This window comes from Mytilus edulis, chromosome 4 (genome assembly GCF_963676685.1).
Source record: "Mytilus edulis chromosome 4, xbMytEdul2.2, whole genome shotgun sequence".
NCBI classification, from domain to species: domain Eukaryota; kingdom Metazoa; phylum Mollusca; class Bivalvia; order Mytilida; family Mytilidae; genus Mytilus; species Mytilus edulis.
This window is the reverse complement of record NC_092347.1, coordinates 22,692,301-22,719,853: the sequence shown is the minus strand read 5'-3', so window position 1 is coordinate 22,719,853 and position 27,553 is coordinate 22,692,301. Positions and strand designations below refer to the sequence as shown.

The 27,553-nt window shown below is 32.8% G+C and overlaps 1 protein-coding gene across 2 annotated transcripts; it reads left to right on the top strand.

The window, feature by feature from the left end:
• On the top strand, positions 1-27,342 carry LOC139519234 (sodium/glucose cotransporter 4-like). Of its 2 annotated transcripts, none has more exons than XM_071311176.1 (15): positions 1-39; positions 13,324-13,395; positions 16,450-16,554; positions 16,920-16,979; positions 17,907-18,011; positions 18,334-18,439; positions 18,741-18,821; positions 19,435-19,640; positions 19,870-20,005; positions 22,352-22,459; positions 22,829-22,979; positions 23,525-23,693; positions 25,197-25,412; positions 26,010-26,136; positions 26,648-27,342. In XM_071311176.1, the coding sequence occupies exons 1-15, from the start codon at positions 1-3 to the stop codon at positions 26,851-26,853; spliced, it is 1,887 nt and encodes a 628-aa protein (XP_071167277.1). In that variant the 3' UTR covers positions 26,854-27,342. The 2 variants fall into 2 exon arrangements, with proteins under 2 accessions (XP_071167277.1, XP_071167276.1); XM_071311175.1 differs by lacking the exon at positions 1-39 and adding an exon at positions 12,522-12,875.
• Positions 27,343-27,553: the final 211 nt, after the last annotated feature.

Here is a 27,553-nt window from a genome sequence, read left to right as displayed (position 1 = left end):
ATGTGTGTACTCGTGGTTTACAGAAGTAACGTATCGGACGTAAGTGTATTTGACACTATTTTATTCTGTTTGATTATATTAAAATCGTTTATTATTTGCGATATTATAATTTTTGAAAAATAAACTTGATATAGAAAAGAATGCTGTTTTACTGGATAAAACAAAGACTCTTTAACTGTTATTGTGGAAATGAAATACATGCTCCCTTTACGTTCGTTCGTACCTTTCGTCAATTTGTAAGAAAGCTCTACTATGTTTTGTATTACGTGTATTTCGTTGAACATACAAGTTAGGGGTTTACCTTAACCCTACAATTTTACAAAAATTGATATCATGAAAATAATAATAAATCAGCAGAATAGAAGTAAAACCATAAGTAATTTATATATTTATGAAGAAGAAAATTGGAAGTCCCGGTACGTTACAAGTGATAGGTGTAATTGGTATATTATATTAATTTTACAGTGTATTTTATACAAGTGAAAAGATTCGATCAAGCACAACGATGTTGAACATCAACCAATGTTTAAACCTGACATCCAGAGAAAAACACTTTTTTTCGTGTTTTTATTTCAGAAACCTTAGCATTGATTCCTCTCGTTCAATATTTTTATAAATATTACTATCTTTTGATATTCGTTCCATATTTTGATATTTCTATATAATAATTGATTGATTGTTGGTTGCCAAACGTCCAGTGGCAAATATTTCATGCATGTTCAGGACGATCTTTATAATGATACTCAATCCATATTTTGATATGGCTATATAATGATACTGATTAATTTGCAGTTAAACAAATAGAAGGACGTCAGAAAAATACAACACTAAAACTATAAAAGGTTTAATTCGTTTAGCTTGGAATTTATATCCTAGAGAACGTACGTAATGGGCTCTTGATATACTTTCTATTCAATACTGTTACTTAAATTGCAGTAAGAGTTTTTTTTCTTTATCTTGTCTAGATTGTGGTCACATTCGTCTATACATCGTATTTTTACATAATTATGTTGTTGTTTGCAATTTGATGATAGTACTAAAAAAACACGTAAATAGCTATAAATGAAATTGCTCATTGTAATGGGCATAGAACGAATCGAGTCCATTAATTGTTCGCTTTGAATTACATGGAACTACTGCTAAAAGTTTAGGTGGAAACAGAATTATCAGTTATATAGTATTCGGTTACATATTTTACACTACTTAAAGATAAATTTGTTTAATCATATAAACAGTAAATGTTTATGAAGAAATAGCACTGTTATAAATAGACATTTTACAGACTGTTTCCGTTTCATATTTAGCGTTTAAAGTTCCAAAAGTTCTGAAGGAGTATCCAATACATATACCGACTTACTTTAAATGGTGTTCCATGCAGCTATAATAGTCCCCTTATCGACTTGACACATCACACACGAACGTAACAGTTGGGTTTCCTAATCGATAAGCATGCAGAGTAATGTAAGATTAAAATCTTTATCAATAAAATATAACATTTAACTTCATGTTAAACATGTTTATTTTTTTTCTTCAATGACGCATAATGTCATTGCACTTTTAAAACGACCAGGTTTTTTTAACAGATGATCGGGTTTTGTTTTTTGGTAAAGAAACTGCGAGTAAGAAGGAAGGCTCTATTTGCCTTCAAAGCTTACAATACTAATCAAATTGAAGCTTTTCAATGTAATGCTAATATTCTGTTCTGGAAACACTTCACCACAGCCTTGCAGTATTAAGATAATGAAAAACCCTGAATCCTTTATAGACAGTCTTTATTTTCAATCACATTTTAATCTACATTATAGAACTATTTACATCACGAATATTTCCAAATGAAATCTATGTCCGTACATTTTGTACAGTCAGGATTATTCTTCGTCAAAATTATCTCCTCTTAACGCCACCTAATTTTTCTAATCATAAAATTGAAGCCTTTGTAGTGATGACGCAATGTCAATTCAGCTGCTCTTGAAAACTGAGCAAAATATGCGTAAACCTTCGTGGGTTGAAAACAGTAGACTTGTAGTGCGGTACCACTTTTCGCTTGGACGCAGATCCAAATATAAGTATACCATTGTCCATGTAATTTATATGGCAAAGAATAATGTATACAAAGGAATGGTGCATTTTTATGAAAAGTACGTGGTAGTTCGACATCATCAAATTGATTTCGTATTTTGATTGTTTTTCAAATGTTAACGTACTGACATTTACATTTAATAGGAATTTTGTTCATTCACCGAAAAGTTAACGCGCTACAAAAGAATAGGACTGCTCTAAAAAAGAAATGGAAATATAAAATGAATGTTTACGCAAAGTGAACTTTTGTCCAAAATGTCTATATATCTAAGAATATATAGATTCACGTATATGGTTGGATTTTTTTCATTTGTTAAAGACCGTATGGTGACCTATAGTTGTTGACGTCTATGTCATTTTGGTATCTGGTGGAAGGCTGTATAGTTGTAATAATCAGACCAAAATGAATGATGAATTGGACAATTCTCCTTTGTTTCAAAAAAATAATCGTATTTGCCTTGATTTCACCCGTAACAAATCTCAATTTTCTCAATAAATATGTCCAAATATCCACCAACTCAGTCTTTAACAGTACTATTATTTAATTATGAAGCTCAAATTGTTGAGAAAGAGTCCTTCAAATCTTTTTATGTATGATTTTAGGTTTAAAGAACGATGAATCCTTTTGATTTATGTGCATGAATAGTTTGTAAACATTTCTCAACATCGAGTCTTCCATTACTATTGATACCGTTGCCGTATCAACTCTTTCTTGTCAATGATGAACAATAACGATATTGAAGAATAAAAATAGAGCCACAACGTTAGTATGTTGAGAACTTTGAAAATGTTTTCAGCAACATCGAGCTTCTTTTAATGCCGCGTTATATGTTATGTATTGGTATTAGAGTAAGACTCTGGACGATAAAGAAATTGACTGTATTTTATGATTCGCGACACTGGATATTTTCCTATTAACATGTGAAAAACTAATAATCAAATGCATTTAGATAAATCAAAAACTATCGCTTCAAAGTATTTATAAATTTTACTACAGAACAGAATAAAAAAACAAATTGTGAGATGCTAAAAATGTTAGAATACCAGTAATGCTAGTGTACTATGTTTGTATTCCCAAGTGTACAGAAAGTACTTGTTAACTGAGTTAGCATATTCTCCTTTCTTTCTGTCAATTATCTTACTTCCTATACATTCCAAGGAATATTATTGGTTAAAATCAACCGCGTGGAGACCGTGTATATTCTATATGGGGTTAGTAGGCTTAACTTATTTCAATGAATTCACTCTCACTCCATATGGAATTTACTGACCCCCTTTATATTGCATTAGTTCACTAGCACACTATGTAACTAAAAAAATATTATCCGTTTAGGAAAACAAAACAAGTAGTTTTTCAATATACATGTATATCTATACATGTTATATTAGAAGAGCCCGGAACAAATGTTCTGCATTTTGGGTGTTTATCATGAAAATACTTTGCTGCTTGTCAAAAATTGTCAAAAATTGTAATCACATTGCGGTTAATGGGAATGAGAAATAAAATGTCTCACTGGATCACTTTGTAGAGGACACTTCGTCTCTATTCATGGGTTTATTTATAATACAGTGACATTTAAAAGTTAACAAAGATCGTCTTTTAAGATGTGTCTATGCAAAAATGGTTTGCATGCTACATTTTGTACATGCAGGTTAAACAGTCGTCAAGGTCCTTTTAATTGACATACTTTACGGTTCTCATCGCGGATTTGCAGTTGAAAAGCTTTAAAAAAAAACTAAGATTTATATTTGCACATGAAATTAAATTTGAACCGAATAAATATGAAATAAAGGAGATGTTATATGATTTCCAAACAAATGACCACCAGAGCACAATAATGATGTGGATGTTAACAAACATAGGTCACAGAATTATCTCCACCAATGAGCAAAGCAAGTACTGATAGTCAGCTATACAAGACCCCTACATCACGGTGGGTAAGGTTGTCCTGCGAGGGAACGTTCTGTGCTGGTGATTCGGTCCTGACAGGTGCTGGTGCGTTTGTTTACATTGTATCAAAACGGCAATAAAACAACCGTTTTGTTGCTTAATTTTTCTCTGATACGTCATTAGTACCATGTAAAGAATATTACAACGATTTTTTATTGCAAAAGTCGTGCAAGTTCGCCAAACGAAATTGTCCTGACAATGTGCTGGTGATTTGAAAAACGGTCCTCGTTCTGTGCTCCTATGTCCTGGTTCTGTGCCTTTATATTTAGGTTAAAAGTGACATATATTCAAGATCATTGTTGCTTTACTGTTATTGACTAATTAACTGTGATCTGCTTTCTGGAAATTGACATTGTTGTGAATCTGTTTACTGTTATTATAAAAAAAAATTTTAAATTAACTGTAATCTTATTTATTGACCTGTTAATGGAATCCCTCTTTCCCCTTTTAAGATAAGAAAATATGTTTACGATTTTCGGGATTACGATCCTTTTGCATGATCACCAAAATACGTTGTAAATTATATGATACTTATATAAAAAAGATGATGTGGTATGTTGTTTGCCAATGGACAAATTTCCATAAGAAACCAAAGGGACCGGTGTTAAAAACCATACGTCATCGTACGTCCTTCAACAATAACGCATAAAATCAAAAGGTAAAAGGTTTCGCTTAAAACAGATTTCTTTGTGAACAATTTAGTGCTGATTCGAAGAATGTCAAATAGTATTGCGAATTTTTTTTTTTTTTGGATTTTTTTTGGGGTGGGGGATAAGGAGTAGCGAGGTCACAGTGAAAGTTTTAATCTTGGAATAGTTTCCCCCAAGATTTAAAAGTTGTATTTTAAAAGAAAAATGTATCTTATAGCTATTAAGCATCACTTGCTGTATCTGTAAGATTTTTTTGTCTGAACGGTTGTCAGGTATTTTTTTCGAAAGTTCGATAGAACACTAAAAAAAAATCACTATTTTATGGAAGGCCAGACTAGAATTTGTGAGAGAATGAAGACGAGATAACCTAGATAACACTAACAGAAATAAGCTTTATCATTTTATAATTCCAAAATAAATACTTTTGATAAAGAATTAAGGGGGAGTGAAAAATGTGTCCTACTTTTCTATATTTGAATACTTTTACGAATGAAAATCAAAATTAATGTGCCTTAATTCTATTTGAAAATGAGTAAAAAATTAGTAAACGGAAACAAATACCCAACTAAGAAATACACTTTTATTTTAATATTGGTAATATCACTAAGCTTTTTAAGTTTTGTGTGTCAAACAAACGGGTGTTGCTAAACGGCGGAAACGGAAAACGGAACGGAAACGGAAAGAAATTTTTATATAGACGGTATTTAAGGGGGGATAAAGAACTATGAAAATCAATTGATCTCGTCTTTCTGGTATTTTTTTTATATCAAAAGTTTCTAAATATATAACATATATTTCAATATGACAGGCGAAAATGCAAGTGAGAAAATTCGTCTTATAAGGTCGATAACTCATATAAGAAGTCATCTGACCGTTTTGACGTGAATAGACAATAAAATTGAGAATGAAAACGGGGAATATGTCAAAGAGGCAACAACCCGACGAAAGAGCATACAACATCCGAAGGCCACCAATGGGTCTTCAACGCAGCGAGAAAATCCCGCCACCGGAGGTGGTATCAGCTGGCCCCGATCTAAAATTGATTACTAGTTCAGTGAAAATGGAAGTCACACTAAACTCCAAAACATAAATGAGATTGAATTTTAAAAAAATATACAAGACTAACAAAGACCAGAGGTTCCTGACTTGGGACAGGCGAAAAAATGCGACGGGGTTGAACATGTTTTGTGAGATCCAAACCCTCCCTTATACCTCTAGCCAATGTAGAATAAAGAAACACATGTATATGAAGCAATACACACAGTAAACCTAACTTTAAAAGAAGTCCGAGTCCGATGTCAGATTATACATGTTTTTCACATCAGGTTTTCGTTATTCATAGCGTTTCTTAATAAACAGCACTTGCATTTTATCCCTATGTTTTAATTTTAGCCATGTCGGCTAACTTGGCTGACAGGCAGGGTTATCCAACACAGTTTATAAACTAGATACACTAATGATAATTGTTGCAATGTTTAACCAAAACTATCCGTGAGGCGACTCCCTAAAAGACATATGTTCAATAACATTTGGCCCAGTAGTTTCAGAGACTCAGAAATTTTGTAAAGTTAACAAAGACAAAATCGGACGACGAACGCCAATTGACGAGAAAAGCTCACTTAGCAGGGCCAGGTCAGATAAAAAAGAACTCTTTCAAAGTCTACCACCAAAGACTAAAGCAGGTTTTAGTACCAGCAGAAAATGACCATTTCACTATAAGCGTATCAACTAAGAAGACATCAACTAAATATGTACCACTAAATAAACCGTTAATCCAAAATGGAAAGACATAATAGCTTAAGTATTATAATATGGATTCAATACATCAAAAGTATGAGGGCCAGAAGAAATAGGCCATAGAATGTAAAAAAATATAAAATGAATTTGCAGCTATCATATTATTATTCACCATTTGTTCAACCATCATCAATACCAGCTTGATACCTGATGAATGGACAACAGGAGACATTTGTGCATTTCCGCTTATTAAGTATCTCAAACATGCATTCTCTGCAAGATGCTGCAGCATATAGTATGCTCCAACATAATGTGTTACCGTCTAGATTGTTATAATATCAGCAATGCTTTACATCTTAGATGCATGATTTTTTGTTAGTTGTTTGTGGCTTTGAACTAGCTGTCAGTTAACTGCGACTACTCTCAGATCTGTACCTAGTGTCTTTTTGTTGTTGGGATGTATAAGTACCCAGCCACGTCCACTTGTATTTGTGTCCATCTGATGAGTTTAGCCTTTTCCACTGATTTTTATAGTTCGTTCTTATGTTGTAATGTTATACCACTGTCTTAGGTTATAGGGGGATCCTGCTAACATGTATAACCCCAACCACATTCGGTATGTATGTGCCTGTCCCAAGTCAGGAGCCTGTAATTCAGTGGTTGTCGTTTGTTTATGTGTTAAATATTTGTTTTTCGTTCATTGTTTTGTACATAAATAGAGCCGTTTGTTTTCTCGTTTGAATTGTTTTACATTGTCATTTCGGGGCCTTTTATAGCTGACTATGCGGCATGGGCTTTGCCCATTGTTGAAGGCCGTACAGTGATCCATAGTTGTTAATTTCTGTGTCATTTAGGTCTCTTGTGGAGAGTTGTCTCATTGGCAATCATACCACATCTTCCTTTTATATAGTTACGAAAATTTCACAGTTGCAACTATGTGCTGTCATCAAGGATTGCGCCAAAAAATCGTTAAGGACACCTTACAGATATATTTATTTAATATTTTGAAAAAGCCCATATAAACTATTAAATCAAAATTAAACAGTTACAGGATACCAGGTAAAACACAATGTTGGATTTACTTATTCCTATGCTTCCGCAAGCAAAGAGTCGTGGTAAATTGAACAACACCAAACATAAATTCTGGGGAATCGGAAGGAAATGTTCCGGGTCAGGTGTTATTTAGTAAATGATATCAGTGATATCTATGAAAATCGGGTGTATGGCCAGTAGAAACATCCAAAAATCAGATGCGTAGTGTGAAATAAAGTATCATTTCCGTCATAAAAAAAACAAAGAGCAGAATGAGTTTTCAGTTGTCCTGACATAGGAGAAAAGAAAAGATACAACGAAAATCACCACAAGATACACCACATCACTAATTTTGTTTCAAGGCAATGACAAAAAAAAAAACAAAGAAGAAAAATGATGCAAAGGATTTCCCAAAAAAATTATTACTTCAAAACCTATTTATAGAATCGAGGCCGATTTAAAAAAAAAAAAAGAAGAGAAGTCGAACAGACTATCCTGAATCGCATTAACGGACGGTACACATGACCTTATCAAATATTTCAAAAACATAGTCTCATCATCTCCTGGTCATTATTTCAATACTTTATGCTTTAACATATTTTATTTTGAATTCAATCCTCTGGTTTTTCCCCCTTGTAAACATGTGTAAAACTATATAAAACATGCCTATGTAGATAAAATAACCAAAACGAATAGATGTTAATTCTTTCTGTTTCCGTTTTCCGTTCCGTTTTCCGTTTCCGCCGTTTAACAACACCCAAAACAAACCTATGTAGTAATGACTCGTTACTAAGATATTTCACTTATTAATAACCTTATTATTTTTCTTCATTTTTTGATATTGTGAATTCCTGGTAATATTATATTAAAATGTAGCCTTAATTTATATTAAAAAAAACTGAATCTAAAGCCAGATATGTCAAACATTTTTTTTTCTATGCGTTTTCAGGACTTTAACAATCAACGCAAACACCCCTTGAAAGTAAAATGCGTACTCGACTGTCTGTTATTGACCATTTTTAGAACCCCCCTAAAAAAACAAATAACTGAATAATAGAGATGGACCATTTTGTACATATATCAAGCGGTTCGAAACTTCTTGCAAAGCATTATCATTTATAGTTCAATTGGATTTAGTAGAAAAAGAGAATTTGGTGAAAATAAAACCACTATTTTTGTAGAAAATTCACAGACTTTTGTACAGAGATTTTTGTTGTATTTAGCATACTAGGATCAACACAAGGGTACATTATCCTTAAAATCTATTTAAAAGTATTTGCAACTACCGTTTGTTTTGCTAATTGTGCTTCAATTTCAAAAATTCAAATATCTCGTAGCTTCATACTACCAATTGAGTATAAAACAAGTATATAAGTTTAAAAAAAATAATCTTAGATTAAATACCTATATTCAACTTTAAAAGGCCATAACAGTTTATTACAATCCAAATCTACACACACACAAAACTGGCTTAATTTCAACTGGTTATCAACCCGAATCGCTATAAGATCATATATTAAGCTCACCTGTGTCGAGGGGCCGTGTGAGGTACATGTATTGACCTGGCGTCCGCAATTACAAAAAGATCTTTTCTGAAATTACTTGACCAAATGTTACCAAATGATTTTTTAAGAGTGAATCTAGGAAAAACAATATTCATCAACAAACATGACCACTGTCTGTTAAAATGTATTCGAGTTTTTAGTTAAATCCGATTCCATTGAGTATGTAGGCAAAGATAATATCTTTGGTTAGCTTGGTTGATAGCTGAACCGTGAAGTCATTGTTAGGTAAGGTATATTACCCTCCTTGAAATCGGCTGTAATATTGTAAAAATTCAAGCAATTAGGGCAAAACTTACCGAGTAAAAAAAATCAAAAGGTCAATGTCTATCTACCTTGCACATTTCAGAAAATTCAGATCAGATAACGAAACTTGGTCCAGCAACATTTATAAGCAATTGAAGATTTCCTTACAGTTTCCATTTAGCACAGATATTATTGTTACAACGAATCATTTTAAATGCAAAAATACCAGTTGCAGCCTTTTGTTTATATATTAATATATGTATATGAATAAAGTTATGAAAGACAGCAGAGTCACCAGGGTAAGAAGTCCATGTCATCTGAAACAAGTACTAAGCATAGATCTAGAAAGCGACAGATAATCATGAGATTAGAAAAAACTCTCTTCTTTTCGATTTTTTTCTAACAAATAGACACAAAATGAATATAGTTTGTGGAATTTTTAACTTAATATGTTCAATACATTGGTTACACCGATTGCTAGGATAATAATCCTGTCACGTATGAATTGGGTAAAATATTTCAGAAAAGAAGATTGAAATGTGAAAGTTTACGTGCGTCAGGTGCAACAGCATACGAACAGCTAACATGTCTCGGCAGGGTGGAAGCTAAAAAGTGGATCAAAGTCCACGAAAATTTGATTTAAAACCTTTATTCGTTCCAACAAAGATATTGAGATTTTGTTGAGGATTTAACCATTTACGACAACAAGAAAAACTTTTTTTTTAGAATTTACAGCTCTTCTATGAAAGCATGCAAAGCAAACCATTGATCAACTTGCTTGCTATGATTGTTTGGGTGTTTGTAAACAATAGGTAAGTAGTCTGTTTACTATATACTAGAATTTGTTTGGACAATAAAGATTTACTTCAATTCATGTCAATTTTTATTGTCCAATCAAATCCCAGTATGTATTGAAACTCTGCCTACCTATTGTTTGAAAACATCCAAGCAAACATAGCAAGCAAGTCGATCAAAGTTTTGTTTTGCATGCTTTTATAGGAGAGCTGTAATGCAAAGAAGCGTCAAAGTCTTTCGCCAAAAAAATACTATCAATATCTTTTTATCCTATGTTAACTTCCGTACCATTTCCATCCCTTCGTGATCATTAAATTGTTGAACTATACAATATTTCTTTGTACCTTCTAAATTTAAAGTCATAAGAAACGAGTGACCGGTGAAAAATAATGTTCTTCCAATTCTTGAACTAATGCATACAAACATCCTAAACTTCGTCTTCTGTGCTCGAATTTATCATTTTTTTCGTGTAAATTTCGTATAATTGTCATTTTTTTTTCTCAATCGGTCAGTGTTGTTGTGAAAATATGGCAGGTAATTAAAGTTCGTGTTTTGAAGCCGAAGTTTAACGATTGTCACCTGTTTGTCAACAATTGACGAAAAATAAACAAAAAAGCATGGAAATTGAGCACGTGTTTAACATGTAAATTCAGATAATAGTTTATTTTAAGGACATCCATGCGTATTGTGGTCACCGGATTTTTACGAGATGGGTCACACTGAGGTCACCTTGCATACGGAAATTATGTCGGGGGAATAGCTTGCTGGAAGGAAGCTATTCAAATAAAGTAAACTTCTTCTAAATATGAATAAATTAAAGAATTTTCTTCAGAAAAAAGTATATGTACATAAGTTTTATAATGAAAACTATCCATTGAGTTATGAAAATCATATGCATTAATTTTTTTTGATTTGAGGTTTCTTATGACTTTAAAAAAAAAAACTGTTGTGAGCACAAGATTCATTGCACACGTTTAAAGTTCGGCTTTATCAAACATTAAAATGTGAACTTAAGTTTTGAAACATTTTTTTATCGACACGTTTTACACCACTGTAACAATGAAGGAGGAATGGAGGAGGGGTTGGTTGGGTGGAGGGTGGGGGGGGGGGGGGGTATGTGGAGCGGAAACAAACATGTTTATTACTATGCGGTATGGGCTTTGATCATTGTCGAAGCATTAATTTAAGGCCATTTAATATCTTATTAGATATATAATGTTCTCTGATATTGGACGGAAGATGTTGCCATTTTATGTAATATAAGTTACAATCATTTGAAAACACATATTAAACAGCCAAATGGATGCACAAAAGCAAAAATAGGAGTCACAGATCCTATTGACAACAATTATCCGCCCAATTTTACTGATTTTGTAACTTTTGTTTCAAATATGACCAACTTCTTATCCGAAATCACCAGCACCGTATCAGGACCCACCAGAAAAATGACAGGACCCACCAGAAAAATGACAGGACCCACCAGCACAGTATCAGGACATGAATAAATTGAGATAATGCAAAATTTTAATAAATTGCATTGTTTTTTCACAAAATAATTTTGTCGTTTGAATTGCGGTATAGAAAGCGGACTCTAGGAGCATTTTCGTTTTATTTTTTTTAGTTCTAGATTTTCTGAAAATAGCACTTTTGTGTTACGCTTGCTGAAACAGTTAAGAGGGTCACATTTTTAATGGTTTGCATATGAATCCATAATAAACAAAATTGAAAAATCTCAACTGTTTCCATCCATTTTTGATGAGAGAAAACGTCAAAAATCATCATCATCGTCTTTGTTTACATATTTTCAATGATCACCAGCACCAGTCAGGACCGAATCACCAGCACAGAACGTTTTCTTGCAGAACAACCTTACCCATCGTGTACATGATAAATTGTGAAACAATTCAAAACATATACCTGTAACATACGGCTTGATATAAGTATGATAATACTAATAAATGAAAAGCAAATATGATAGATGCTATTAATTTTCGGCTTTTGAGACACATTACACAGTGAAAGGGTTGCAAGGCCGTACGTATTCATAACTATATAGCAATACATATTTAGTTGTGTTGAATTTATTAAAACACAATAAATTTTTATACAGATAAAACAATATTCAAATATATCACTGCTGTGTTAAATTGATAAGTTTCTTTAAGAATAAGTTTATTCAAAGGACCAATATGTTGACATGGATCGTATCTAAATTCACTTCAAACGCATTTGATTTCTTGTCGTTATAAACCGGAATATTAAGTGCTTTAATAATAATTGGTAGTCACATCTTATGAATAATTGTCTGAATTCAGACCAGAGATCAGCCTACAACTTATGCTATTTTTACTCTGTACATATTATTATAACGTTAGGTGATCAAACAAAACTAACTTCACAAGCCTGCTGTATATTAATCAGTTAAATTATCAATGTTAAACATTCAATTAACTAACTCCTTAAGTATAACATGAAGAATTAGGTAAAGTTTATCTGGACTGCATAGAAAATATTTACGACCTCAATGTTTGCAGATCAAATTTTACTAAAGCGTTTTGAGTGTTATCTTATTACCTGGATTTGTCGTATTTTAGATAAAATATATTTATGATCTCTACATACTTTTAATAGTGCTCCCGGTTTTGTTTGGACGTAAAATGACAGGGAGATATATTTAGATAACATTTAAGCTGCTGGATCATATATTTTGGTATAATGGCCGATAATAGTACAATAAAAGCCTTCAGTTCCGCTGGAGTTACAACTGTGGATTTAGTAGTTATTGTAATCTATCTGTTACTGTGTCTTGCTACTGGAATATGGGTAAGCTAACATTCATAAATAGATACTAGGTACATCGTTATTGTATTTACAATATTATTATATATCGCTATTTTAAGAAATTTCCTTGATCTTACGGACTGATAATTTCCTTTCTCAGCATAGTAGAGAGATGTGCAAATTATCTTCAGAACTAAGGGTACACGTGCCCATTGTCTATGAAATTAACAGGTAAAATAACGACAAACAGATCGTCGTTGGTCATCTCAACTCGATGACTTTTCTCACTTTCGCTGTACCGACTCAAGCGGAAATCATTCGTTGAGATTTCAATGAAAATCTACAAATATATTGTTTTTAATTTGGAAATCACTGCCGACAGATTAATTCTGTTTAAACTATATTTTTGTGTCAATGAAATATGTATAAATATTTGAATCACTATATATGTCATATTGTCTTTTCACGTGCTTGTTTTAACTTTTGTTAGGCGACATGGCGAACACAGAGAGGCAGTATAAGTGGATATTTTCTCGCAGGAAGGGATATGATCTGGGTCACAGTAAGTAATATTTTGTTTTCAAATTGACAGTTCAAATGTTTAATCCCTCCATTTATGAAAAACAAAAATATATTCTCACCAGTTTTAGCAAATACCAATTGAAAATAATATAATCACGATAACGTAATAGTAAAGTGTATTGGTACTGTTAAAATCATCCAAGTATACATCTATATATATATGTGTAGGAAAACTCCAACAACTGAAATCTGTTCAAGCTTAACACACAAAAACAGATATATTTGGTTATAATATCGTGGTTAATTAAACTCACAATACCTTCTAATTAAGAATAGGCGTTAATTTTCAAAGACATTATCACAATAGTTTAAGTGATAGATACAATGGATAAGCGTTAATTCATGAAAAACAAACCATTCGCCCTGCGGGCTCATGGTTTCTTTTTCAAGAATCAACGCTTATCCATTGTATCTATATCACAGAATTATCTTGTAATTACTAAGTCACTCATCAGTATATTGACGAATGTTTTGGTGTCTTTTTACTTATCAATGATTACGTATACTAAATATGTTAAATTCCAGGTACATATAACCTAAAAGATTAACGATGCCATCATTAAATAAGAAAATGCACTCTTTTCAATGTATGTACTTTGCACAACCAGTTTCCGTTTCTACGCACAATTGTGATCGAGCCAATATTGATCGATGTATTATTCTCAATTGTAATTACTTATGTTGTACACTATAATTAAAAGAAGATGTGGTAAGATTCCAAATGAGAGAACTCTCCACAAGGGACCGAATGCGCAGAAATTAACAACTGTAGGTCACCGTACGGCCTTTAGCAATAAACAAAGTCCATACATCATAGTCAGCTACAATGTATAAAAGGTCTTGAGATGACAAATGTAATTTACATGTATATTTCAAACGAGAAAACTAACGGCTTATATAAATACAAAACAAAGAACATTGTACGCTTGTTTTTTTCTTTTTCCTCTCTATCAAGAAATGTCCATGTCTAATTGACTTAAAAGCAGTTGCTTAAAGTCTTGATCTTTCATGGGTGGATCCAGCATTCTTGAAAAGAGGTTGCGATCTAGGATAAAGGGGGGTTCCAACCGTATGTCACCATCAAAAGTATTGATCATCAAAAAGGGGAGACAACACCCCGGACTCCTATCCCCCTTGTATCCACAACCGACTTGTGTATACCTACCTTATGCTTTTTGTTTTGAATTTATCCAAAACAGTCCACGTAACAAAACATGTTTTTTTCGGTTTTATTGCAAAATGCTAAGAAAAAACACATTGCTGCTGTCAATTTATCTACGACGTGTATAAATGAATAACATAATTTGGATATGAACTAACTGTATGGCGACCAGCAATTGGTACATTTTATACTTAGACTTCTTAAAGTAAACATACTTGCATTTTTTACTTGGAAGATCACTACGACGGTTATGTAGAAATATACATCTATACTGACGGTTATCTTAGAACTGCTTCAAAGCTGATACCCCAATTATAAAATTGCTTTTGTATCGATTGTTATCTATGTTTTGCTGATTGCATATAAGTCGGACTTTTTAAATCCATGTTCAGTCCAAAAAAGGAGTCACGTGCATTTGCAATCCTATACCACAATGGTAATATCAATAAAAATGTCTTTCGATCGACAACATTAACATTCGTACTATACAAATCATAATATAATTTTCAGAAACCTTTTCAGAAGATTTCGATATCGGAGCAGTTACTGAATCGTATTTAGATGACTCTATATAAACTAAAAATATTGAATTGGCAACACTTTCCTTGCCTTTATGGAAGGACCGATCTAACTTCGGAGGGAGCCTCTTGGTATATTCAAAAACTGATACAATGTGTACAAAAAGCAATGAACTTGAAAATAACACAGACGAAACATTAAAGGCCGAAATTTGTTGTGGACGTAAAACGTTTCTTAAGTGTTCCCGATGTAGACCAGAATGGACAATGATTTAGTATATGCATTATCTAAATAACATATGCTATAACATGATTTGCATATGATGAAAACATAATCTTTCAATAAGTTTAGTTGAGATCTGGAGGATGACTTTAACTGCTAACACTCCCATGTTAACTTATGTATCATTGTCATTTTGCTTAGTTTCTTTTGTTTCCTATTCTGACATCTCACTCGGTCTTCTTTATAATTTAGGTTAACTCTGCGTATTAATGTGTGTTTCTTTATTTTACATTGGCTGATATATATACTGTATATATAGGGAGGGTTGAGATCTAAACATGTTTAACCCCGCCGCATATTTGCGCCTGTCCCAAGTCGGGAGCCTTTGGTGTTTGTTAGTCTTGTATGGTTTTTTTTCTAAATCATAGTACATTTATATGTTTTGGTGTTTAGTATGGCGTCCATTTTCACCGAACTATTACACATTTTTATTTAGGGGCCAGCTGAGACCAACCTCCGGGTTCGAGATTCTCTCACTGCGTTGAAGACCCATTGGTGGCCTTCGGCTGCTCTTTAGTCGGGTTGTTTTCTCATTGACATATTCCCCATTTCCATTCTCAAATGTGTCATTAGCTCAGGAAATAAATGAAAAAGTTGTCATTTGTGGTGATTTGAGCTGTGACCAATTGAGTAATAACAACTATAGGTGTGTTCTAACAATGAACAGGATTTATTTTATCATTGAAAAGCAGACGCAAAGTAACTACATGTATAACAAAGAAATTCGTTACTTGATCCTATTTGATAATGACCTGTTATTTTAAAATGTACATTTAATATGCTTTCAGCATAACTTTTATTGGGTGAGCTTAAGCATGAACTGTTTTTGAAGGTAAACATCTGAAGCGATAGGGAGAATTCAAAATGTCTTTTTATTTACAGAACTTTCGGAGGTGAATACTGCAATATTACTTTTAGATAAGAACTGCATTTCAATGAATTTACAATCAGATGTTATCATGCAAACTCTGAAACTAGGCAAATGTACCTGTGTGGGCTTACTATGAAAGTTTATAATCAGTTAAAACTACCATTACGCTTTACGAAATATAGTGTTTACTCTATTACCAGATTGGAGCCTCTTTATTTGCCAGTAACATAGGCAGCGGTAGTTTTGTTGGTTTAGCAGGAACCGGTGCGGCCAATGGTATTGCAGTGGCAAGTTATGAACTCAATGTAAGTATGTTATTTAAGGTTAGTCAATTAGAGGAACTTATATGGTCATTAACAGTTGAACAAAGACTTAAACAAATGCCAATACTTTAAAAACTACGTCTGGGTAAAGATACGAAATGCATAAACGTTCAATATCCCAAAGAATACGAATAGCAAAACGCAAATTAGACTCCTCAATTGAGACAGACACACACACTAACATGTGCGCGGGTTCTTTCAGTGTTTTATAAAATTTGCGTAAATATCACATATGTTGAGTATTTCAATAACGTATTCTATGAGTAATGATATCTTTTATATGTTTAAAGCAAATTTTATAACAATAATATAGTAAAGGTTGAATCAAAAAATGATTTATTTTGCAGGGTTTATTCTGCTTACTGTTATTAGGGTGGTTATTTGTTCCGGTTTATATAGCCAGTGGGGTAAGTATTGATAGTAATCATCTTGATTGATTGATAGTTGCTTGATAAACGTCCAGTGGTAATTACTTCGTGCATATTCTGAGAACAAATTAACAGTAGGTTCTGCATATATGAGAATAACTTAGATTAAGAGCAGAAAGTACGGACTGTAGTTGGAAAATGAGGGTGCTTTAAAAGGGAAATCATATATATCATATTCGACGTGTTTAATTTATAATAATATAGATTCTAGCTTTGATTTGATATTATGCAATCATGCCTCATAAATAGGACATACAAACTACCAAATTCATCAAGTTGATTATACTACATGTACAAGTAAAATAAAAACAACAAAAAACGAACTCCCGCGAGGAAAATCAAAAATGGAAAGTCTGTAACCAAATGGCAAAATCAAAAACCCAAACACATCAAACAAACGGAAAATAGGTGTCGTATTCCTGACTTGGAACAGGTATTTTCTTATATAGAAAATGGTGGATTAAACCTGGTTTTATAGCTAGGTAACCTTCTAGTTTGTATGACAGTTACATTAAATTATATTATATTGACAACGATGTGTGAACAAAACAAACAGACATAATTATTAAGATAAAACTCTCGAAAATAATGATACAGCAGTCAACTTTGTGTTATTATTCATATCCCTATGGGTATGGTGCACTTATTTCTGACAAATGATGCACGCCCTTGATAAATCCAACATAAAGGGAAACCGTAATTCCTCAAATTGTCAAAACTTATCAAAATGTTACATACACCTCGTGTCGATAAAAAAAGATGAAGTACATGTAAGACAAAAATTGTCGTTCTAACAAGGTTTAAGGTCAATCAGCTACTACTCCTATAAGATAATTAGCTTACTTTTATATAGAAGCAAGGACGGACAAAATTTATCAAAACATTTAGTATTTATTTTATTAACAGGTGTTTACCTTACCAGAATATTTGAAGAAACGTTTTGGAGGACAAAGACTTCAAGTGTACATGTCTGTGTTGTCTCTTATTATATACGTCTTCACAAAAATATCTGTAAGTAATTATTTCAGACCATAAAGACATTGTTACAAGTGGATTAACCACCGAGTCTTGGTATGGTCTACTAAAAAATTTAACATGTAGATTTGGAAAGTGTTTTAAAAAGAAATAGAGGCACTGCCAAATTCTTCTACATACAATAAATATATCTGCTGAAACAGTATCGAAAACATAACAAAATAAGGACTTTTGTTATTAAAAATTTTGTGTATCATTTTGAATTATGAAAATTTGAGTATCACATTGTATCTTTGAGACCGAACAAATTCAATGCAGTATAACTGACTTGTCAGCATTATATATGGTCACATTACAGGTAGATATGTATGCAGGTTCAATATTTATACAACAAGCAGTAGGGTGGGATCTTTATACCGGTGTTATAGTACTGTTGGCGATCTCCGCTATTTATACAATTTCTGGTAAGTAAAAGTAAGTAAATTCAGGTGTATTATTAATTCTTAGATTTAGTTACTTTTCTTTAAATCATCAGCAAATAAGTCATTCATTGCTGATTGAAAGTTGTCTAAACGTTATTGATAAATTCAGGTTATTATTACCTTGTTCATCGTTATATGGTGTATATATAGTTATCAAAGGTACCAACATATCATTTATCCCGTTCCTGACATGTTCTATTTCCGAATTGATTTTACAATATTTTTGATTGAACTTGTGTATCAACGAATTAGCATGTACTATGACTTTTATTATCATTTTTAGGTGGACTTAAAGCTGTTATTTATACGGATACTCTTCAGACTGTCATCATGGTTGCCGGAGCTATTGTTCTTATGGTGCTAGGTATGTACATTTGTAAAATCACTATTCTGTTTTTGTAGCGTGACGTTTTTAAAAAAGTACAAAAAGTCCCCTATTGAGGTGTTTTAATGCTAGTAAGTTTTGGTGGGGTTTATATAGCTCATTTCTAAGTTTATATATGTTGTTTGATTTTGTATGCTGCTGTTTGTTTCATCGACTAAGGAGATTTAATATCACTTTTGTATATTCCGCCTCGATTTTGCTCACAAGGTACGCATTCCGTGATAATTTTCATATTTCACCCAGTGGTGTCGCACTCGAGAAGGAGAATAAGGCTGCATCGATTGAAGCACGACCGTTGTCATCTGTGACACATTTATCACATAACGGTAACGACCAACTTATGATGGGGTCAGTTAAACTTTTGAAGGAATGACTTCAAATCATTGATGCATTGTAAACAGCAACTCTCCTTCAAGCAAAATATTACTTGAACGCAAACACAGAAATATTGTATCAACTTGTAAATTTATACTCCATTTTTAGGTACTGCTGGAATGTTAAAACATTTCCTTAAGATTTAATTTTAAAACCAACCTTTGTAGTATTCATTGTGTATAAACACGTTTCATAGATCACTTCACTTCTTTCGTAGCCTTTATCAAAGTTGGTGGGCTGGAGAAGATCTACGTACTGTATCCTGAAGCATTACCAACCCCTCTAATTGACAATTCTACCTGTGGTCATCCTACTGACGAAGCTTTTCATTTACTACGAGATGCTGTAACAGGAGACATTCCTTGGCCAGGAAATGTTTTTGGCATTTCTATACTTAGCTGTTGGTACTTCTGTTCAGACCAGGTAACACATGACATTATATGTTTATATGTAAACATGGACAAAATCTGTTATTTTCACAATAATTATCCTAAGTGCTAAACATTTAGATCTTTAGCAAGACAAAATTTGCAACACCTAAATGTAGGTAACCTCTTAGTCGGTTTCGTTTCCATATTTATCGATGTAATATTTGTTTTTCTGTAGTACTTTCTTTAATTATTAGCATTGTAATTTGATTATATACATTTAGGTTCTGGTACAAAGGTCCCTTGCGGCTAAAAACATGCACCATGTAAAAGGAGGTTCAATATTAGCAGCATATTTGAAAATTTTGCCATTGTTTACCACAGTGTTTCCCGGAATGATAAGTAGAATTTTGTACACAGGTATGTATTTAGAATTTGTCTTTTTTACTAACATTTTAACTGATGCAATTTTTTTTATTGATGTATTGTACTTTTTTAATTTCATAACGACAAGGCGTTTCACAAGGGAAACTGAAATCTTCATCATGTTCATCGCAACAAAGAAACGAAAATGTGGACTCAGATGCTGCATTACGACTGTTTTGTGGTTGGGCATTGAAAATATATCAATTTAAACTCGTAGTTGTCTAGATTATTGACTTGACAACAAAACAGCATATACTATATTGCAATTTAGCTGTATACAAAACCTCATCAAAATACAGTAGCGATCACTTCTAACCTGTCATCAAATCTGTCAGTAGCTGTCAGGAGAACTGTTCAAGGTCAGTATGTAGAACTGTCATCCTGATACCTTTTAAACAGTTTTAGCTAGAATAGTTCTAACCTGATTTGGTCAGTCATACCTTGAACTGATTTAGACAGTTCTAACTAGAACCGATCCTGACAGTTCTACCCTAGAACAGTTTTAGACAGCTCTACGTCTAGAACAATTCTACGGTTAGGACAGTTCTACGACTAGAACAGTTCCACGATTATAACTGAACTGGTCAGTTCTACGACTAAAATTTATTTAGTCAGTTCTATTAATAAAACAGTTTTAAGACCTCTTTGTCTTACATATATATATATAAATAAGTCAAAAGAATATAATATATATATTAATAGTTTGCATGTGGCTTTATCAACGATAATAGTACCACTGACTTGTGACCAATGAGATGCTCTAACTGCAGAGACGTCATTTAGAACCGTTCTACAATCCTGACTGGTTTGGTCAGTCTTACGGCTAGAACTGTTTCAGACACTCTGCTGACAGTTCTACGGTTAGAACAGATTTCGTAAGTTCTGCTGACAAACGATAATAATACCACTGACTTGTGACCAATGAGATGCCCTAACTGCAGAGACGTCATTTAGAACCGTTCTACAATCCTGACTGGTTTGGTCAGTCTTAAGGTGGTATGGGAGTCTAAAATAAAAATGATAGAATTTGTTCATACTTTACCAAAATGTAGTATCTATTGATATATGTTGAAAAATGTAATAAAAATGATAGGTCACCGTGCATTTTCTCAAGCTACAGGGCGTGACAAAATGAAACATTTTGTATGGATTATAGAGGAAAAAACACAATTTTGTGATTAGAAACTAAACAAAATGATAGAATTGTTAAATACTTATATTAAGGAAAAGATAGCTTTCATACAATGCTTTGAGAATATCAAAAGAAAAGATAGGGTCACCGTACGTTTTTCCCGGCTAAAATACAAAATAGGAAAATTCCATGTATAATCCTTCAGAAAATGCACGGTTTTAGAGTTACCTCCCTTTAAAATGCCCATTTTTTTCTTTCTTTCAAACAACCAAAAATATTTATTATTTGCAAATATATCAATATTAATAAGTTATATTCTTATAAATTGATTCTTTTAAATGAAAATTCACATAACATATCTGCATTTCTGCATCAAATTTTGCTAACTTGATAGAAAAGCTGGACCTTTGGTTCTCTGTTTTTAACAATCCAAGATGGAGGAAGACACCCATACCACCTTAAGGCTAGAACAGTTTCAGAGACTCTGCTGACAGTTCTACGGTTAGAACGGATTTCATAAGTTCTGCTGACAGTTCTGCGGTAAGAACTGATTTGGTAAGACCTGCTGACAGTTTGTCGACTAGAACTGATTTGGGTAGTTCTACTTAGAACAGGTTTAGATAGTTCCACCTTAGAACTGCTCCTGACAGTTTTTCTCAGAACACTGCAAGGGAAGAACTGGTCTAGGACAGTTTCGAACAGTTCTATGACAGATTATTCTGACAGTTCTAATGAGAGGTTTAAGGAGTGATCTCCACTGTAGTTAATTTAAGATTGGCTTTACTTTATATATTTTCATAACATTTAAGTACTTATTTCTTGTGTGGATCATGCTGTATGTTGGATGGTTTGTTTCCCTTTTGATCACATTGCATGCACTGTTCGATGTGAGCCAAGGCTCCGTGTTGAAGGCCGTACCTTGAACTTTAATGGTGTGCTTTTATAAATTGTTACTTGGAGGGAGAGTTGTCTCATTGGCGCTCATACCACATCTTTCTATATCTATAGATCCAGCTGTATTTCAAATAGATGTAAAACATTTCATATCCTATTGCTTGTGTTAATTCAGTTGAGTGTAATTGTAAATTATAACATTTTAGACCAATTTGCCTTTGTAGATCTAGCTGTATGTTAGATATATTGTTAATTTTCAGATTACATTAAATGCGTTTATCCAGCTGTATGTTAGATGTATTGTTACTTTTCAGATCAGATTGCATGTGTTGATCCAGCTGTGTGTAAGATAGTTTGTGACAATGAAGCAGGCTGTACTAACATAGCTTATCCTAAACTTGTAGTTGAGTTGATGCCTGAAGGTAATCTTTTATAAATGCCTTATATTATCTATTTTAATATTCATTTGTCAATAAAAAGATCCTAATCGTTCAAGTAGATACATTCAAATCAACGATGGAGGGTGTCTGCAAACAATATTTGTTTGAAATTTAGCTAGTTCTAAAAAGACTTTAAAATAAATTGATTATAAAAAGAAGAAATAAAACAATGACTTTCGCCACATATAGTGTGTGCTCCAAGTTATAATGATTCCATTTTATCTGGAGGCTGCATTGTACCTGGTGATATGCCTGATATTCAGCGATAGAAATGTAATGCATAAAACAACATACTTCGTATGCGATACCTCCATATCTGTGGTCTGTCTTATTGTTTTTATTATGTTGTAGGACTACGCGGACTTATGTTGGCGGCCATGATGGCTGCTTTAATGAGTTCCCTAACATCAGTGTTTAACAGTTCAAGTACCATATTTACAATGGATATATGGAAGCGTATTAGAGCAGGAGCTTCTGATGGGGAATTGCTAGTTGTCGGGAGGTAATGTATACGTATCCATGATTTCACGATACATGTGTACCGTACGTGAATAGACTTCGTCGAAATTTGGGGATCTGCTACACTAGACTTTTTAAGAGGTTGCTACACTTGAATTATCGAGGCCTCAGACATTTTCTTTTGTGACGGAAACAATGTAACTAAACTAAACTTCAGAACAAAATTCTTTAATTTCATATTTTATAAACAAAATTCCCAAAACCAAATTCCAATTCTAATCGATTATGGACTAAAATGTTTAGTTGTTAAAACAGTTTAAATGGTTTGTATAAAAAGTAAATCCTCGAGCACTATTATAAAACAGGTACATGCTTGAATTGATTAACCATTCTTTGTAACTGCTGGAATGGACTAAATGTTTTCATTCTACCTTACTCGGTTTATTTTTTAGGGTCTGAAAGAGCTATAATTAAAATATAACTATGTTGTAAAGAACAATTATAATAAGGTGAATTAATGAAGCCTATCTAAAATTAATCTTGAACAAAATATAAAGAAACTAACGGTATGTATTTCTATATTTTCAGAATATTCATTATTGCTCTGGTGGTAATAAGCATAATATGGATCCCTGTGTTACAAGCATCACAAGGGGGACAACTCTTTAATTACATTCAATCTGTGACAGGTTACCTCGCCCCACCAGTGTTATCGCTCTTTTTATTGGCCATGCTGTGGAAAAGAACCAATGAAAAGGTTATTATTTATGAATGTGTTTGCAAGATACTTTATTTCGTTTAACAATTTTTTCCATATGACGTTATACAATGTATACCTGTTTTGTCTTGTTTCTATAAAGGTTTTACAGTTTACGGGTTATATATTTGTCCCTTCTATATTTGAAACCCGTTGGAGTTAGCAATTGTTCATGACAACTGGCATGGTTATTCACCACCTATGACAGGTTGAATGCGTATTCGAAAATACTATAGAGTGAGTGTTGATGTGAAAATCTTAGTTCAACTCGGTAACCCTTGTACATATTCACAAAAATCGTTTCTGGGCTATGGTGTTGAAAATCCTTAAAAGTTTGTAAGTACATGACAAGATTTTTCATCACGAAGGTATGGTGTGCAAAAGGGAACAATGACCATACAGTGCAACCTATTATGAGTTGTTAATTTCTGTGTCATTTTGGTCTCTGGTAGAGAGTTGTCTCTTTGGCAATCAAACCACATCTTCTTCTTTTTGTATTGGACAATGCATTAGTTGGGAGAGATCCGTTTGCGCCAAAAATGCGTCTTTTTGCGCCTCAACTTTTTTCTCTAATGCTACGTTTGCGTCACATGTTTTAAAATTGCAAGGTATCGTTTGCGCCAAAAATAAAACATACGATTGCGCCAATTAGAAGTAAAATGACTTCCCTACTACTTTATTTGGACTTGGAACCGGCAGGTTACACGGCAAATGTTTCCTTTTCTGAAATATATCTTCTTAGCTGCTGCATGGGTACTGCCCAATTTAATGTATATAGTAGCTTGTAACTTCACTTTATTGTCCAAAAACACAAACGTTGGAGGTTGAAATGCATAGAACAGTTCATAATAATACCTAATAATAAAGCCCATACGCATGGTGGGAACACATCACTGTGTCATCCACATATGTAGCTAAAACATAATCAGCAAAACTTTTAAGCTTCATTTTCTTCTATTTTGGCATATCTTTATTAAATATTCAGCAAAGCAATAAGTTCTATTCTCTCTGTACATTGACTGTCTAATGCGTCTTAAGTAATTTCTCTCCAGATGATCATCGTCATGGTGAAATATCTCCGAACATATGATACTTTTAAAGTAAAAAATAAGAATAAATATATATATATAAATCATTAATATTTATAATAAATATGTGTACAGGTAAATTGGCGCAAATGAGTTCCGAATATTGGCGCAATTGATACAATTGAAAAACAAAATTTGGCGCAAATGATACCCATGAAAAACAGTAATTGGCGCAAAAGGACTGCTGCCCATTAGTTCACATTAGTTATCCGTGTGTAATTTACATTCCCGCTTCCTACCTCTCAATTCCATTGGAGTTGGGTGATGAATTGTGCCATGATTAGAAACCACCTGAAGGTGTATCTCGTACAAGGACAACACTTTTTGTGAAAGCCATGGTAAAAAAACGAGCCCAACATGGCCCTCTCTGGGCATATGTATCTTCCGTTGGTAATAGCTATGTATTATATTGTAGGGAGCCTTTTGGGGATCTATATGTGGATTGATTGTTGGATTGGTACGCATGGGATTAGACTTTGGATATGGTTCACCAAAATGTGGCGAGGAAGATACCAGACCATCTGTCATATCAAAAGTTCATTTTCTTCATTTCACTATATTTCTGTTTTTCTTCAGTATGATTGTAACTATTGTTGTTTCCCTGGTAACAAAGCCCGTAGACGAAAAACATGTAAGTTTTGTGGGATGTCTATTTCAATAAATATTAAAGCAATTAATTATCTTGAATTTTGCCATTTTTTGTAAATGCTTTGAATATTCGTGTATCTACGTTGTAGAAAAAGTGAAGCAATTAAGTTGTTAAGTTGGATAATGCATTGTGTTTTGCATTTCACAGTTATTTTATGTGTAATACAAAACACGATATACCGAGTCTAAATTAACTGATAAAGTCGTTCAACAATATAAATGTCATATTATTGCTATCTAAATGAATGTGTTTGCAATGCTATGTCGCTATAAAACAAAGTTTTAAAAAATGTAAAAATGTGAGAAAAAAAAAATTCTTTCGAACATAATTTTTCTTAGCCTCTGTTAACACAAGAAAGGAGAAAGACACTAAAAGGATTATCTTACTCATAAGTCGAAATTAAACTGACAACAAAATGGCAAAAACAAAAGGAAAAGTTCAAAAGACAAACAACAGTATACGAAATACAATATAAAAAAAATTAAGACTGAACACACGAATAATAAACTATTATTATTTTTATGGGAAAATAAAGAAAAAGTCTTTCACTTTATTCCATATGATTTTTCGGTATTCCAGCTAATCAGGTTAACTTGGTGGTCACGTCATAGTACACTTACACGAGAACCCTATCCGGAAGAGATATTATGGGAAGAAAAATCAGAACGACTTAAAGCGAGTCAAGCATCAAAGAAACGAACAACAGGTATATTTTATTTGGTTCATGTTAACCTCAACATCATGATAACAACAAAAAATTATCTTCGTATAATCATATGAATTTTACAATCTAAAAATATATAATGATGTCAAATAAGATTGAAAGAAATTTAAGTTTATAGTAATCAGTTCACATACCAATTTGCGTTTAATTGGTAGTTGACTAAACTTTATCAAAAGAAGTTATAGATGGACATTGGCCTATATTTACTCTTTATCGAAATCCTTTGGACCTACCTGATAATTTAAATGCACAATTGTTCAAGAACTGTTTTAACCTATGGTTCCAGTCATATCAGAATGGGGGCTAGTTTGACGCTGTAGAACAGTTCGAAAGATACTCACCAAAATACCAGGTTATGATATTGTAAGCCCGATTTCTTCATAAGACTCATTCATTGCGGTAGCAGGATAATTATAGTTACAATAGCACGAAACATGAGTCTTTTAAAAATAGATTGCAGTTAAATGATAATAATTGTTTCTTACATTTGTAGAAGAAATACCTACGTGGCGAAAAGTTGTTTATATGATATGTGGATATGAGAAGCCAAAAGAAATAACACGGACAGAAGAAGAAAAGTTAGAACAAATAAGACTGTTGACACACATTAAAGAGGATCCTAACTGGAAATTGTTTGTTAATTTAAATGCACTACTGCTCATGTGTATTGGAATATTCATGTGGTCATTTTTTGCGTAAAAAAGTGTTACATGTACATAAACCGATACAAAAGTGGCATGAAACTTCTATCTCGTCACTTGTCATTTGTACGGTGAGACAGTGTTTCAAAATATGTTCTCTGATGACAGTGCTGAGACGGGAAACACGCTTCGATGGAATCATCTTGGGTGATCTGAAGTGATTATGTATTAACCTACGCCTTTACTATAAATGGAATATGTCACTCATACACCTAAAATATAATATTTCTATGACACGTATAAACCTGATTGTAGTAAATAAGTATAATTAGTATTGTCGATTGGGTTACCTTTCTTTTACTTTTTTTCCGGTTTTTGTTCAGTATAAGTATATTATTGATAATTTTTCTTCTGTAAATATGGTATATGTTGATATCCTCACAAAAAATATGATGATTGTAACCTTGATATTTTCTGGAATTTTTCAAATAGTATGGAATTTGTACTACTGTTCGATAACATAATAAAGCTAGATAATTACGTTCTATACATGTTTTTTTCTTATATGTTAATCCAACGGTAGACATGATATTATATAAACGAAAAGAATGTTTTATTTTCGAACAGGCTTAACATTTTCTATGTATCGACATAGAATCAGAAACTTAATTGTTTTGTATTGAATATTGATACACTGGTATGTTTTATATTTGTTATTCTCGTGAGATTTTGTCTATGCTTGGTCCGTTTCTGTGTGT

Coding starts and splice junctions, on each gene's coding strand:
- LOC139519234 (XM_071311175.1), top strand. CDS start 12,768: ATGGCCGATAATAGTACAATAAAAGCCTTCAGTTCCGCTGGAGTTACA. Junction 16,555..16,919: donor TGGCAAGTTATGAACTCAAT/GTAAGTATGTTA, acceptor TTTATTTTGCAG/GGTTTATTCTGCTTACTGTT. Junction 26,137..26,647: donor ATCAAAGAAACGAACAACAG/GTATATTTTATT, acceptor TTACATTTGTAG/AAGAAATACCTACGTGGCGA.